Below are 16,271 nucleotides of genomic sequence, written 5' to 3'. Positions count from 1 at the left end.
CTCACCCGACCATATTATGTAGCTGACGGGCGATTTTGGACAAGGGAAGGCTAGCGTGCTTGGGAGGTAGTGGAGCAGCATCGGAGCCCGCCGAGTCCCATAGATGCGGAACCCCAGAGCTTAGCCTATGACGGCGGCGGAAGCCAGGCTGAAAGGTACAGGTAGGTACAGGTACTGCTACCGTGGGCCTACGGGTACAAGCTACTACCAGACTGTACGGCTCGCCAACACAACTGGGGCACAAGCGGGTATCTTGCTTAATTTCGAGACATGCATCCCTAAATATATTCTACACGAAACTCAAGGCATTCGGGCAAAAAAAAAATAAACACGGCCTCAAATAAAAGGCGACTTTATAGACTACTGATAGTAATCACCCAGATGCCCGTAATAAAGCGTCTGGCGCTCGACTGCTAAGCTTTCCAGTTCCGATCCATCGTTTCGCAGAGAAAATCCATTACCGGCTTGTTATGAACCTTGGAATCTGCTCTGGCTTGCTACATACTCTACTCATCTTTGACCCCTCTCATTACAAGCAAGCACAGGTTGGTTGCATGCAGTCCAAGAGATAACAGAAGATCAACCTATAGAGATATTCGAGCTTATCTCCCAAGATGTGACAGACATACATAAGCGTGTCTCTACACGTCAGCTCCTCTGTATTGTAGGCTCGAGAACTTGCGCATCAAGTGCGGCAAGGGACCTACAGGATGGGACAAGTTCGTATGTATGCGTGAAAGGGCGAAAGAAATGAGGGCACATTACGGACTTGGAGGCAACAGCTGACCAGTGACCGAGTCGGCTGCTGCACCTACCATTCTCGCTAAACGATACGAGGTAAAACGAGCCAGACGCAGCACTAATAAGCTGAAATACCAGAAGAAGCTCTGGTACCGATTCGGTATTATTTGCTTGCCTTTTGTGGCGCAAATGGTTCCAGTCTTCTTTACTTAAGCTGGCGGTCATCTGACGACTTTGAAGTTTGAAGCTAGTTATGGAGGCACAGGGTCTAGCGTCATTTTATGGTCACTGATGAACTATGTAATAAGGGAGCTTTTCATAGCAAGCACCGAGCTTCCTAGGTTTGAGGATCCGAGAAATAGCATTCCGCCCTTGCCAAAGGTTCCGGGGGCCACCGACTTGGTCGTTTCCTCGCCGCTGGCGGTCGTGATACGTGAGAAGTGCAGGCTGCTACGCGCATCAACAACTTGAAACGTCTTCGTGGTTGTTGCAACAAATTGTCCTTTGCAAGGCGCCAGCCCGGCAACGTTGATAAGTCTTTGTAGAGCCTGTTAGGTTAAAGTTGATTTCGGATAGATAAATGAGACGACGACGCGTTGACTCGAGCTCCTACAATCCCTTGCCTCGTTCGTACACTATACCTATTCTAACTAAATTCCAGTGGTGGCGAGCCATTGGCAGAAGAATCATGTGGATCAAGCAGTTGCCTCCTCCTTCTCTTTACTTGGTCTCAACAAAACTCTGCCTGTCGTGATGGATTCATAGAACTAGGCAATGCCACACTGATGAGGCCAAATTGCACAAGGGAAACATGTTGAAAGAGGGGAAACTGCCACTGATGCATGCAAGTTGACAGGAAATACGACGAGGTTCCGGTTGGTGGGCTGCCTAAGCCTGGGGAGCTTGGGTTGTACATGGTACATAAATACCAGTTGACGTGGGCGGTTCGTTTGCGGCTGGCTCCAGCAGCTCCACTCCGCCCACTTGCTGGCATTTGGAAAGGAACCTGGCTGCCATTGCAGCATCATGGATTCAGCAACAACGTCATGAAATAAACGACCCGTGATCAAGTCATCGACACTAACCCTTCGCTCGAGAAATTCTGTTGCTGGTTCGTGCCATGATCAAGCAATTCTTTTATGCTAGGTTGCTGCTTCTAATTACCGCCTTTATCCAGCCTGGGGCTTGCTTCAATCGCACACGCTCACCATCTATCTACGCCTGGCCCATTTACCTCCGACCCGACCCGCTCGTTCTCTGTCGCAACAGAACTTGCCGACGATTCCGCCATCATCGTGCATCAATTTCTTGCTGTCTCTGGCCGCAAGTCCTCCTTCTAATGCGACGTAGCCTGGGGTGAAGGAAACCGACCACGAATGCGTTACCAATAAATACCATTGCCTGTGATTTAATATCACCGCCTTGAGGAGACCTCGAATGCTCAGACATCGGTCAAGGGCGTGGCCCACGTTGGCAGGAAGGTTACTGGTCCTTGATTTGGCGTTGTCTTGATCTTTTGTCTTGATATTTTGTGTCTGGGTCCGTTGTCTGGATTCCCCAACGATGCCCACTCAACCCCCGTCTCAACACAATTCGCACCATGCTTCCAACACAAACTCTTCGCAAAATGGGCGCACCAGTACCGATCGGGATGGCGGCGGCTTGCAACTACCGAATGGCGCTTCAACCCGAAATACCGCCTTCTCATCCGTATCCTTTGCTCCTCGAAATAGTAGCCTGAATCACTCCATCGGTCCTGGAAGCTTCAGTTCTGAACTGCGCAGCCAGATGATGTCGAGCCGAGCCAACAGTAAGGTCGACCTGGCATCGGCCTATGCTGGAACCATCATGGACAAGGTGGAGGAAGATGGTGCCGAGACCGCCATGCAGCAGGCTCTCTTTGCCTTGAGAGATGAGTTGAATCGAGAACTGAAGATCAAGGAAGGTAGCGAAAACATGCTAGAGGCTTTGAACATGAAAAAAGCGAAGCAAACCAAAGAGCAACGGTTGAGGGTGGAAGCCGAGCTGAGCGCGAGTAATTTGAGGATTAAAAACATCAGGCAAAAGATATCGGAAGCTCAGCGGACAAGACCTGTCCCACCTATGACTCCGACTAGGAACCGAGCACAGGAGACGACTCTCCAACCGTCTGGTGCTCTACGATCACCAACGAGTGTCTCCCGGTCTGCTGCAGGTTCAGACATCGACGAGACCGCCGAAAGCCCAACTTTTGCACTCGCCGAGCTGTTGCAGGCACTCGAGGTGGAAGGATTGACGCCAGAATACTACGTAAGCCGTGCCAACCAACTTGTTGACCTCTTCAAACGGCATCCAGCGCTCAAATACGATCTGGTCTGGGCCATCTTTGGGCTACGTATGCAGATGATGCTTCTTAGTGAAAGCCGAGAGGTTGTGGCTGCTGGATACCGTGTTGCGAGATATGCCATCTCGGATGCCTCATCTATAAAAAGGATTCGCAGCTTGAACACAGATTTCTTGGTCATTAGGTGAATTCTCTTCTTCTACCCCCTTTCACCCGACTTCGCCGACCGCAAGACTTGGAGCTGCAGGTAAACTTCTAACGCATATGACAGATCTCTGAATAACTACCGCAAGGCCGACGTGGAAAGAGAGCAAGCACTTAAATTTGTGCGCTCATTCCTGGATGTCAAAGACGGTATCAAAGAGATATCTAGGGCAATTGTGCGGACGATTGTTGCCGTGGCAGAGCAAGGAGAAGACCGACGTCCTGGCATGCCAGTCGCGGACCAAAGCATTGACCGACTGCGCCCAATCTGCATTGAGACGCTGGCAGAGATTCTAGTTCGTGATCCGCCTCTCCTGGTTGCATCTGGCGGCTTGGGGACACTCTCAGAAGCTTTATCGGATGTCACATACAAATCCCCGGAGAGCTTAACTTCCGCGTTTCTTTTTCTGTTGGATGTACCCCAGAGACGCAAGTACTTGGTCCCAGGGTATGGCTTGGACGTTGTATTTACGGCCTTTACGAATCACCTGGCCGGCGCTGAAGGCATGCTGAAGCAGAATTCGAGAGCCATATCAGTAGCAATGAGATCATGGGCAGGCTTGATGACCTTGAGCATGTATGATTTCCGGTCCATTCGCTCCCTCATTGCGAGTTTACTGTTTCCCAACCAGGCTATCAGGGAGACTATATTGGATCTTTTCTTCTCATTGCTCCGTATCAAACCTCCCGCGTGGGCGACGTCATTTCTTGCAGGCAGACGCCTGACCACATATGGCCGTGTGGCCAACCTGAAGGCAGTCACGAGAAACCGAAGCGCTTCGCTAATTTCGGAGGAAGATTGTGGCGAGCAAAACTTTGTCGACCATTATACTGCCCTGCTCTTGGCCATCTTCATCAAGACCGGTCTACTGCATAGCTTACTTCAATTGGCACAAACTGAAGAGGATCCCATGCTGAAGCGTAAGTCGACCTTGTTGATTGGAGAGATTCTGAAACTCGCAAGCCGATTACTCCCGCCCTCCTGGAGTGCAGATTTGCAGCTTCTGCCTGAACTGTTTCGCGCAGCTGTGGACTTTGGAAATGAAGACCATTTCATAGCCTCCGGCATTGTCTATCAAATCAGCAGCGTCAGTCGAATTTTATATAGAAGCGCCCCGACAGAATCGGCGACTGGCATCCTTCCCTCGGACGACAGCATGCGGAACCTAGGGCGACTTGATGATCAACCAAAAATGAGTAACACTACGGTTGCCCTGGATGACGCTGCCTTTCGTCAGCTTCTCATCGATAGCGGCGTGCTCAACAGCTCAAACTACATGAAGTGGAATTGGGAAGTCATTGTCAAGGTGATTGATGGTCCTCTGCAGATTGGAAAGCGTTTGGATGAAGCCTTCAAAGCGTCCAAGTTCATGAAGCGCTTAATCAGCTTTTACAGGCCGTTCAAGTACAAGTTTGCAGAGGTCAAAAACTCAAAGAATACGCAGAAATATGTCAAAGCAGGGTGCCTCCTCATGCACTCTCTTCTCCAATCTTCCGAGGGAATCAAGTTTTTGGCGGATAGCAAACTCCTAAGGCAAATAGCCGAATGTCTAGCTCAATGCGACCCGGTAAGCAACGACCAAAAAGAACTTGGTATGTGCCTAGGGAGAAATTGTTTCTGACTCCAAGTGCTTGCATCGCAGACAAGCGGCCTGACGGCTCAGTACCCCATGTTTTCAAAGGACCGATTGACTGATACACTATGTTGCGGCTACTTTCCAATGCTTGGCGTACTGAGCAGTGATCCGAGAGGAATGCTTCTCATTGAAAGGTGGCGAATGTTTAACATGATGTATCACATTGTGGACTTTAAGCAGCGTCCAGATCTCGTCAAGTTACTTCTCGTCAATTTCGATTACAGCCTCCAGGGGCACCCCCGGATTCTGCTGTCGAAGGCTTTGACGGCCGGAACCAAGGATATCCGCATATACGCCACTAATGCACTTCGAAAGAGCCTCATGGGTCCGGCAGCTTCCATTAGTGGTAGGGACGATATGAGCGATACTAAATGGGCAATCCGGCTCCTGGTCACTCAGTTGTACGATCCAGAGATCGAGGTATGCTCCACAGCAATCAAAATCTTGGAATCGGCCTGCAACAAGAAGGTGTACCTCGAGTATATCGTCGAGTGTCGGCCGGCCCTGGATCACCTAGGCGAAATTGGCGCGCCACTCCTGCTCCGGTTTCTGTCCACCTCCATCGGGTATCACTATCTCGATGGGCTGGACTACATCAGCAATGAAATGGATGACTGGTTTCTGGGACGCAATGACGCTTATGTCAGTGTCATCGAGGCTAGCCTCGCGCGAGCGTTCCTGTCGGATCCTGAAGACAACAGCCATCGCATGAGTCTTTTTGATGAAGCAGATCCTGAAGCTGAATTCCACGACAGTCATGTTCCGCCACATTTCTACCGTGAACTGACAAGGACACGCGAGGGCTGCAAGCTTCTTAGCGACAAAGGTCATTTCGAAGAGTTTGCTGTAACGATCCGCGAACACGGAATGCAGACAGAGGATGCAGAGCTCATGATCAAGGTGAAGGGGTGTCTTTGGGCCGTAGGTAACGTGGGATCAATGGAACTTGGGGCGCCATTCTTGGAGTCCACTGACATTGTTGGGCGAATCGTCGAAATCGCCGAGACTCATGAGGTCATGAGTCTCCGCGGTACCGCGTTCTTCGTGCTGGGGCTGATATCCCGATCCACACACGGACTCGAAATCTTGTCGGAGCACGGCTGGGACTCCAACGCGACGGCTCTGGGCGTGTCTCTGGGGCTTTGCGTCCCCAACGATCTGTCAAAGTTGTTGTCCGTCGCCCCTTGGAAGCATATCAACTCGGCCTTGATCACTATTCCCCAAACGCAACGAACGATCCAAGAGCAACCTCCGGCTCTGCGAGCCCACGCACCTCTGGAGTCCTGTGAGCTACCGGCACTGTTAAACGATGAGGCAATCAGCCAGCGGATTCTGGAGCTGATTGTTGATCTCGGAAACACCGTTCTGTACAAGAAGACGCTGATGGAGCTCCAGAGGCTGAAGGAACGAAAACCAAACGCGTTCCGCAGCACCGAGTTTTTCAAAAAGGTAATGGGATTGATGGAGTGGAATCATTACAGGCTCGGTATCCGTAGGTTGGTTATCGACCTGTTTGAAAAGAATGTGATGCGGCAGATCGTGTTTGGGGAGGAGGATGGTGAAAGCAGCGAAGCCAGCAGTGCAGACTCAGGCGGTGACGAGGGGGGCGAAGGGAGCTCTGGCGATGACCGAACCGAAAGGCAAAGGAGCATCAGCGAACCCGCAGAAATGCCTTCTGATTTGATGCCAGCACCGTTGCGGGTGCGGAGGTGACGAGTAATCTCAGCACGTGGTTGAGCGACGACGATGACGACGACGGCGAAGAAGAAGAGGAAGAAGAAGATCCGCGTTTCCTTTGCCCACACTGGGGGAAGATAGGATAAGGATTTTCCTTTTTCCTCTTTAGGCCTGCTTAGCTGTTGACGTGTTGCAACAGCTGCCCTTGTCTCCCCCGGCGGACTCATTCTTCACAGTGTTTGTCCATGTCCTCTTCAAGAAGTAGGAGTGCAGATCTCTTGAGAAAATTATGTGGAATGATGTGGGTGGCCTATCAAAGGTACGGCGTAAAAAGGTCGCGGGTTATTGAAGACGGCATTTGACGGCTTATACACTTGGACAAAGGGGGCGGGGGGCACGATACAGGCTCCATTGTAGAAAGCAAGCATAAAGCGTGGGATTTGTGCTTTTTTTTTTTTTTTTTTTTTTTTTTTTTTCCCAGCGAGGAGTTAAAAGGCCGCGATGGATCATACTTTTATACGCCGTTGGTATGGCTTGTTATTTCACAGTCTTTGTCCATCCACAGACGATGTTGGCGTTGGAGCATTCCACGACATGTGTACACCGCACAATGCCGCTCATGGAAGTGAAGCAACAAGTCAATGCTAGAAAAAGAAGCCGAGTTTCGCGGATTGTGTTGCCTTGCCTTCTTCCTCCCCTCCCCCCCTCTTTCCCACCACCCACCCTTCAATCATTGTCATGGACGGTTTGCAAGAGCTTCAGGTCTCGGAAGAGCCCCACCAAAGTGCTCTCCTCCGCGAACCCCAGTGTCTTCACTTGCCAAGCACTGCACTGACGACTACTCTGATTCTCGGTGCCGCAATGATCGAAATGAAAGGCCGTGTGCTCGTGGTCGCTGGTTCTGACAGCTCAGGCGGGGCGTAAGTGTCAAAAGTTGCGCGTTTGAAACCCTTCAGCCCGCCCGTGATGCAAAGACGATGCGCAGTCAAATTGCTGTTCGTCCCTGGCATATTTCGACTTTGATTCTTGTCATGCAATCTGCAAACGGGAGGCTGTCTCCATTTCTGCTCTGTTGCCAGAGTCCATTTTGGCTAACCTGCGTGATTTTCTCTTTCCGTGCCTCGGCTACAGAGGCCTGGAGGCCGACCAGAAAGTCCTTGCCGCCCATGGCTGCTATGCCATGACGGCTACGACTGCTCTGACCGCACAGAATACCACCGGTGTCAAAGCTATACACACTATCCCGGCCGCTTTTGTGGAACAGCAAATCGAGGCCTGCGTTGAGGATATCGGCGTCGATGTAATCAAGACAGGTTCGTCTTGCGGCAACCGTGATGCTCCTGTCGGAATCCCTCAACTCCCCGCACCCTTCACCCCCGGAGTACATGTCCTGCCTTTGCCCTAACATGCGCGAGGTTGGCAGGCATGCTGGCTGCTGCAAGTACCGTCGAGATGGTGGCGAGGCAAATAATCAAGCACAACGTGGGCTCCGTCGTTGTTGACCCCGTGAGTCCGTTTGCATCTTTCCCGGTTCGCCTTTGGCAGTGGCTCAGGCTCGCCAGTTATTGACATGGTGTCCAAGGTAATGATATCAACATCTGGGGCGCAGCTACTACCTCTCGAGGCCATCCGAGAGCTTTCACGGCATCTGCTTCCGCTAGCCACGATCGTGACGCCAAATATCCCTGAAGCCCTGCTCATACTCTCGGAGAATGTAGACGCTGCGCACGCCCAAAGAGTTGTTTGCTCCGTAGCCGACGTCGAGCAACTGGCCCGTCAGATCCTAGGTCTAGGACCCAAGTGGGTGCTAGTAAAAGGCGGCCATCTGCCCTTTCGGTCTGACATGACGGTTGCGCAGACAGAAGAAGAGAAGCAAGTTGTAGTCGACGTATTAGTCGGACCTGAAGACCAGGTAATGCGGATAGAGAGTCCGTACCTGGCAAGCACGAGCACTCATGGAACCGGATGCTCCTTGGCATGTGAGTACTTCTGGCTGTGCTCCTCCTCGATATGGGGATCCCGCAAACTGACCCCTGTGCATCTCTAATGCGTAGCCGCCATATCCGCCTCCATCGCACTCGGAACTGACGTTTCCACTTCCGTTCGCTCTGCTTGTCGATATGTCCAGGCGGGAATCAAGACCGCTCCGAAACTGGGCAAGGGAAACGGACCACTACATCACTTTCACTCTGTGCACCGGCTCCCTTTCTCCCCGTAAGTTTCTTCCCAGAAATCAACACTGAGGAAAGCTGTAGCTAAACCTTTTTATTTGTTCTCCCTCCTTTTTTTCTGTGTTGGTGACAAGAGGCTACTTTGTAGAGTATCTCCTCGAAAGACCGGACGTAAAACCCATATGGAAGACTTTCGTCCACCACCCCTTCGTCATGGCTCTGGGTGACGGCACTTTGCCCTTGGATTCGTTTAAGGGCTACATTATTCAAGACTATCTCTACCTGGTGTGTTGTATAGGGCGGCATTTGTCTTGCAGTTGAACACTTGGTCTGACCGCAACTCTCAAGTTTCACTTCAGCCGCGCAAACGCTCTCGCAGCGTACAAATCAGATCACATGGAAGAAATCGGCAGGGTACGCCAGCCCCGATAATGAGCAAATTATCTATTTCAAATGGCAAAAAAAAAAAAAATTCAGAGAAAATCAGAAAGATAATGGAAGAAGAAGAAGAGAAACACTGACCGACTCTTCATATCCTCCCAATCAAACTAGGCAAACAAGATTGTGACACACATTTTGCGCGAGACGAAGCTACATACCAATTACTGCAAGTCGTTTGGCATCTCCGAAGAACAGATTCGAGCAACTGAAGAGAAACAAGGTAGGCCGCCAGTTCAGTGTCTCCGTCTGCGGAGGCGGAACAAGACCGAAAATGTTGTTGACTCGGGTTCTTGCAGTCTGTACGGCATACTCCCGCTACATTCTGGACGTTGGCCAAAGCAAAGACTGGCTTTCCCTTCAGATGGCCCTGGCACCATGCCTCCTGGGCTACAGTGCCGTCGCCAACATGCTGCAGTCGCGCGTCTCGACAGTCCGCGATGACACGAATCGTTATTGGCCGTGGATTCAGAATTACCTTGCGAATGATTACGCCGAGGCAGTTAGGAATGGATCCGGTGAGTGGATCTTGGACTCTGGAACCAAGGAAAATTCAAGCTGATCAAGTTTGTCTTTGTTTTTTTGGAATCCTGGAAAGAGCTGTTAGAGAAGCATATGCGGCTGCAGTCGCCGAGTCGCATCGAAGAGCTCGTCGGAATATTCATTCACGCAACAAGGGTATGGCTCAACACCACAAACGCTTTTGCTAGACCACTTTCTTTTTCATTATTCCAGCAACGTTCTGACTCTTTTCTTTTCTTTTTCCTAGATGGAGATTGGATTTTGGGAGATGTACCCTTGCAAGTAGGTCCGCAATCGTGTTGTGTATTTAAACACGGTGAGCTCCATTCATTGCGTTTCCCAGCATGACCGATGTGGTGATCAAAATCGACTTTATGAAAAAGGGGGTTACGGGTTACACTATAAATAAAAACCTGGATTTTTTTTCTATACTGCCTATGGATGTGCCTTCCCAGTTGCTCGGCCTGTTCGCAAATATTCCCAGAGTTTTGCTCGGGCGTTAGGGTAGCTGGTACATCTGCTACGCTCGACAACTGACTTGGTCGCCCTGCGTGAGTCGAAGCTGCTAAACTCGGCGCGGCACGCATTGGCTTGATTCCGTTGTGCAGTGTCACGTCGTTGGCTGAAGCCAACAGACGAGGCCGCTCAACGACGCCAGTTGTTGTGGGCTGAATCAGCAACCGTTTGTGAAGTGTTTTCTCAACCGTACACCAGGACGGATTCAAGCCGTGCCATATATGGAGATAGCCTTCTCACCTAGGCTCTGCGGAAGCTTCAGTTTGCCGTCCGGCCATGTCGGGAGACTGTAATAACGCCTCCAGAAAAGTAACCCCCCGTCACAAGGTTTCGCATAGGCACCACCGCAGTCATATCGTCAATCATCAACGACCGCATGAACTACAGTCCCACTAACGAATTCCCGTGATTCTGTCATTCCTCTAATCATGTTCCTCGTGGTGAGATGGCCATGCGTTAAAGGTAGACGGTTGAGCCGCGGGCATAAGACGGTCTTGCCGGTCTTGCGGCACGTTACCCCAAGCATGCCCTCCAAGAGTTCTGCACTAGAATCAAAAGGACCATGGGCGATTGACTCGGCCTCCGTCGCGAAAGGGAAACTTAAAGCATATCGGTTGTAGATCCGTGCTCTGTGTGTATTATCGTCGGGACAAACGCCCGGAGCTAATCGAGGTATTCTGCAGCCTGTTTGGCGCAGTCGACCTTTCGCACCATACCACGGCATCGGGGCGATGCCAAGGGGGAAATAGCAGTGTCGTTGCGCCGTACGGATCCACGGCTTTGACTGTTGCACTATTCAGATAGGGCGGCTCCCATGTTATCAATGGCAATTTTTTTTCGAATCATGCTTGGCACCTGTTGTTGCGAGAGTATCCTTGAGTATGACTCCGACCCTGGCTCAAACAACATTCCGGGGCGTGGCCTGAACAGCCCGAACCGTCTCATTCAATATGGTACCGCTGTACGATATGAGCCTACAGGGAAACGTTGATGTGATAATATGCAAGGGCACGAATCTCAACACTTCCGAGTTGCCTCTTACTGGGCTGCATCGCAGTCTAGCCATGTAGTCTTGACGACCTAGACGCATATTCATCATCGCATTCTTGGAAACAATTCCAGTTACAAATCACTCTCGCAAGCGCATTGGGTGTTGAAGGCGGCTGGACAGCGGATCCATTCGGCTCTGTAGGAGCAGCCATGATAATAGGGCCTTTCTTCTAGTCAAAACGTTCGAGACGCAGGATCTTGACCTGTTGTTTGAAATTGTTCGGTCCACGTGATCCTCAGTCATCTTCCTATTCAGCTCGTATCAGCGCTCTACAGGCCATAATACATTGGTGACGTTGTCTTGCTCGAGGAAATCAACAGGAACGGCACGAATATTTCGAGGAGTGTCCCAATTCTAAGGCTGGTAAAGGGTCCGCGTTGAGAATGAGAAATAAGAATAAAAAGTTGGACAGCAGCGCATTCACGAATGAGTCTGTAACAGATCAAGTAGAGTGTCGGAAGCAACATGGAATATTTGCAAAAGTAGGGACGGTTCTCAGTGACGGGACGGCGGAAGAGCAATAGAAGACGGGCGACAACGGAGATCCCAGGTTCACACGAGGGCCTTTGAACTTGATACGTAGAGAGATTAATACCCGCGGATCTTGAGGAGTATTTTCGTATTTGGAATTTGGAAGCTGGAATCTTCAAAGGGGGAGGGAGGCTTGTGTTGCGAGAAAATCAACAGGCCGAATGGTGGAAACTGCGGGACGGGAAAGCTCTAGAAAGGGCCAATGACCAAAGCCATCAATTTCCAGATGGTTAGCCGCACGCTGCTGAATCAGGCAAAGTTTGGAACATGGGAAATGAAACCTAGCGAGCCGTACAGGCTAAAGCAGCATATTCTTGCTGGAGAAAGCCGTACCTGGAAGGTTTGGCATCGTGACGGCTTTGCAATGGCGTCTGGTGTTATATTGTTCGTAGAAGCACCGCGGGGTATTGTAGAGGCGGGACTCTGTGTCGTGGCCTGTCACGAAGCTACGGACCCTTGCAGCAAATGACATGGACTCTATGAGGTAGCAGTGTCATTTTAGCCGCCATCTGACAACAGCCTTCAAGCAGCTGATGGTTGGATTAATCTGGTCCATCCTGCAGTCGCCAAAGACTTCAAATCTCAGGTCAACTTTCCTGTGAGTTACCAGGTACAACAACTACAAAAACTACAACTCGCCTGCCCTTGACACCAGAACACCAGAACACCAGAACACCAAGAAAGGGGATTGGAAATCGGCAGGCCACGGCTAGATAGAATGAAGCGTCTGTCTGTCCTGTTGACAAAATCAAATTCAAGGAAAACTATTACCATGATTTTGCCGTGGCGGGTGAACAGGGCTCAATCGGGGCCATCTGCCACGAGCTCCAACAAACCCACCACGGATTCACGCATCATGCTTGGAAAGGAATGGGGAACAAAGAGAGAGAAAGGAACCTCGCATATTATACCAGTGCATCCGCAACGGGTGGCCGTTGGTGTGATCGGGGTGACGATCCATCCCGTCCATCAAGCCCGGAGAGAGGTGGATAGGTTAAACACGAGTGGCCGGCTAATATCGGAACGCCTACAGGAACACTACGAGGTAATGCAGGATAGCTGCCCCAATGACACATTGCGTCGGTGTAATTGGAACGCCGGCCCGTCTCTAGCTGCAAGAGCCATCTTCAACACATGCTATGATACGGCTATTTTGCTTCTCTTTGTTTCACCTGGTCCACGCAAACCAAAGTCGCCGCAGCAAGCTGATGTTCGATAATGCCCTTATCATACGCCATAGCTGCTATCGGAGTCCGTTGGACAAGGATTTTTTCTGCGCGACTTTCCCGCCCAATTAAATTAAACTCCCCGAGATAGGAGATTTGGCCAAGTCAGCCCCGATAAAAAAAAAAAAGAAAAGAAAAAAAATAGTAACCGCAACTGGGTCCAAAGCTTTCCAGGGCGTCACTCATCCGTCAACCGTCATCAGCTGTGCCTGCCGAGCTTTCGAGAAGTCCCAGCTGCCATTCGGTCTTCCCCTTGCTTCCGAAATTGGCTTTTGGGGCTCTCGCCTATCGCGTGGGCATATCACCAAGGTTCAAGGATTTCGGTGCAATGGCATCCTCTTCTCGAGCTTTAGCCACCGTTGGCCTCTCCAGCCGACTCACGAATCCAGTTGGCGCCTCATCCAGAGCCTACTCTACTGTAATTAGGAACCATGCGCTTCGCGCGGCAACACGGCCCTCGGCGACTATGAAGCTCGCTGCGACTGGAAGAATCGCATTCCGTAGAGCCTACGCCGACGAAGCTCCAAAGCCCAGGCCCGGCAAACTACGAAGAACATTGAGGTGGGCTTGGAGACTGACTTACCTCTCTGCCGCTGGCATTGTTGGTTATACTTGCTACGTTGTTTACCAAGATCGTCATCCGGAACCCCAATATGAAGCAGATCCTACCAAAAAAACCCTGGTCATTCTTGGTGAGCGAGTTTGGAGCTTAGCCTTCTTCCTGCGCACACTATGCTAATGCTGACTTTTCTTTCTTTTTTTTTTTTCTTTAAAAAAAAAAAACAGGTACCGGATGGGGTTCAGTTGCGTTGCTAAAAAAGTTGGACACCGAAAACTATAATGTTGTTGTCGTATCCCCTCGCAACTACTTTCTGTTCACTCCCTTGCTGCCGTCCTGCACAACCGGTACCATTGAACACAGGTCCATCATGGAACCCGTTCGAGCCATTCTTCGGCATAAAAAGGCCGCCGTCAAGTTCTATGAAGCCGAAGCCTCTTCTATCGATCCCGAGAGAAAGGTCGTCAAGATTGTGGATAACTCGGAGATTAAGGGTGCCACTTCAGAAACGGAGATTCCCTACGACATGCTTGTAGTTGGCGTTGGCGCTGAGAATGCGACTTTCGGAATCCCCGGTGTGCGGGAGCACAGCTGCTTTCTCAAAGAAATCGGCGATGCTCAGCAAATCCGCAAGAAGATCATGGACTGTGTCGAAACTGCTGCCTTCAAGGGCCAGACTAAGGAGGAGGTTAGCAGGCTGATGCACATGGTGGTTGTTGGTGGCGGGCCAACAGGCGTCGAGTTCGCTGGCGAGCTCCAAGACTTCTTCGAGGAGGACATCAGGAAGCTCGTTCCTGACATCAGTCCTCACTTCAAGGTCACTCTGATCGAAGCCTTGCCCAACGTTCTTCCTTCTTTTTCCAAGCAGCTCATTGAATATACCGAAAACACTCTTCGCGAGGAAAAGATTGACATCAAGACCAAGACCATGGTCAAAAGGGTCACAGACACAGCCGTGGAGGCTGAGGTGTCGCGCCCAGACGGTGCCAAGGAGAAGGTTGTCATCCCTTATGGTCTCCTTGTCTGGGCCACTGGCAATGCCGTTCGGCCTCTAGTCAAGGATTTGATGAGCAAGATCGAGGCACAAAGGGACTCGCGCCGCGGCTTAGCCGTGAACGAGTACCTTGTCGTCCAAGGCGCGCGTGACATTTGGGCTATTGGAGACTGTGCCGTTGCTGGATACGCCCCAACGGCCCAGGTGGCTTCTCAAGAAGGCAATTTCCTTGGCCGATTGTTCAACAACATGGCCAAGACGGAGAGTCACGAAGCCCGTATCCAGGAATTGAGCAGTAAGCTGAATCTCCAAGGCGGCAACTCGGCCGAGGCAGCTCAGGAGATTGAAAGCCTCGAGAAGAAACTGCGCAGAATGAAGGACATCAAGCCTTTCCGCTACAGCCATCAGGGCAGTCTGGCTTACATTGGCAGTGAAAAGGCTGTCGCCGACGTCAGCTGGTGGAATGGAAACCTTGCTACGGGCGGCAGCATGACGTACCTTTTTTGGCGGAGCGCTTACCTGTCCATGTGTTTTAGCAGTAAGTGGAATATCTCTTCATCTTGTTTCGCTCCTGTTCTGCTCCAGCCACGAAACGAACTAATGAGAGGTTTGCCTAGCCCGAAACAAGGTGCTTGTTCTCTTGGATTGGCTGAAATCAAAGGCCTTCGGCCGGGATGTATCACGCGAGTAAGACGGCGACACATGCAGTGTTGCAAAACCGTTCTTGCAGTAAAATAGACCATGCTTTGTCTTTTTTTTTTTCCTCCTTTGGAAACTCATGGGCCACATCACGATTAGATTAAAGAATTCTTTTCTCGATTTATCATTATATATTGCTATATGCTGCAGCTGCATTTAGTTTCCGACAGAGAATTTATCCTGCCATCCTCCAATGCTCATAAGTCAGTCAACGCTATTCAGCTTGAGCTGCTTTGCAATCTGAAGTTTATTTCATATCGAGGCCTGAACTCGATTCTTTCTGGGCATTTCCTTGAGTCATTCTATGCAATGATTGTTCACAACCTGGGTCCACTGAGGACATCCTAGGAACTGGAGGAAAACTTAATAGGACCATTTCCATGAGATTAATAGTATCAGATTTGATAACTACAGTAGCAACATAGCCTGCTTCGTCTTGCGTTGAAGGGAGTACTGTATTTAAATTGGAAAGAAAAAGGCTCGGTATAGTTTTAGAAGCAGCAAAAGATTCTGAATTAAGTAACTCCGTACCTACCTTACCTAAGGCACCTAAGTACCTAAGATACCTGATAGGGCCCTTTGAAATGTAGGTAGGAGTTTAGTCAGCATCTTCCACGTGATGGTGGTTGGATTTTCTGCTACAGGATACTGAGTGAGAACTACGGAGTACTGGATCAAGGCGACCAATGATTCGACTGGCCCCACCACACTTGGCGCCAGATTTTTTACTCTTAGCGTTGCCCGTCTGAAAGGAAGGGGGAAGAAGTTTCAAGGGAAGGAAGAGACCAAGCAGGCTGGCACAATAATAAGGCGGAAAAAAAAAATTCAAGCGCGAGGTGGGCCAAGAACCTGCCTTTTGCAACCTCTGCAGAAACACGACTCCCAACATTCGACCTCTCTTCGCTGTCCTCAACCTTGACACCTCTTCACTCTAGATTTTCGACTTTTTTTTTTCTCTCTCTGCGCAAATAAACAACGTGAA

General features: G+C 50.5%; 3 protein-coding genes across 3 annotated transcripts; all 3 read left to right on the top strand.

Moving 5' to 3' along the window:
• Positions 1–2,304: 2,304 nt before the first annotated feature.
• UV8b_07888 (uncharacterized protein) lies at positions 2,305–6,618 on the top strand (the record flags this gene model as incomplete). The annotated part of the gene is made up of 3 exons (XM_043145385.1): positions 2,305–3,248; positions 3,336–4,836; positions 4,912–6,618. 3 exons carry the CDS (start codon positions 2,305–2,307, stop codon positions 6,616–6,618), a joined length of 4,152 nt encoding a protein of 1,383 aa, XP_043001320.1.
• An 825-nt stretch (positions 6,619–7,443) lies between these two features.
• Positions 7,444–9,999, top strand: UV8b_07887 (uncharacterized protein; the record flags this gene model as incomplete). The annotated part of the gene is made up of 11 exons (XM_043145384.1): positions 7,444–7,502; positions 7,714–7,895; positions 8,006–8,088; positions 8,165–8,561; positions 8,637–8,796; positions 8,888–9,038; positions 9,102–9,167; positions 9,306–9,414; positions 9,491–9,709; positions 9,790–9,869; positions 9,961–9,999. 11 exons carry the CDS (start codon positions 7,444–7,446, stop codon positions 9,997–9,999), a joined length of 1,545 nt encoding a protein of 514 aa, XP_043001319.1.
• Positions 10,000–13,365: 3,366 nt separating this feature from the next.
• On the top strand, positions 13,366–15,281 carry UV8b_07886 (uncharacterized protein; the record flags this gene model as incomplete). The annotated part of the gene is made up of 3 exons (XM_043145383.1): positions 13,366–13,729; positions 13,824–15,128; positions 15,208–15,281. 3 exons carry the CDS (start codon positions 13,366–13,368, stop codon positions 15,279–15,281), a joined length of 1,743 nt encoding a protein of 580 aa, XP_043001318.1.
• Between the last annotated feature and the right edge of the window lie 990 nt (positions 15,282–16,271).

The sequence above is a fragment of the Ustilaginoidea virens genome, chromosome 7, assembly GCF_000687475.1.
Source record: "Ustilaginoidea virens chromosome 7, complete sequence".
NCBI classification, from domain to species: Eukaryota; Fungi; Ascomycota; class Sordariomycetes; order Hypocreales; family Clavicipitaceae; genus Ustilaginoidea; species Ustilaginoidea virens.
The sequence above is the reverse complement of the archived record's forward strand: the minus strand, read 5'-3'. Positions and strand labels throughout refer to the sequence as shown.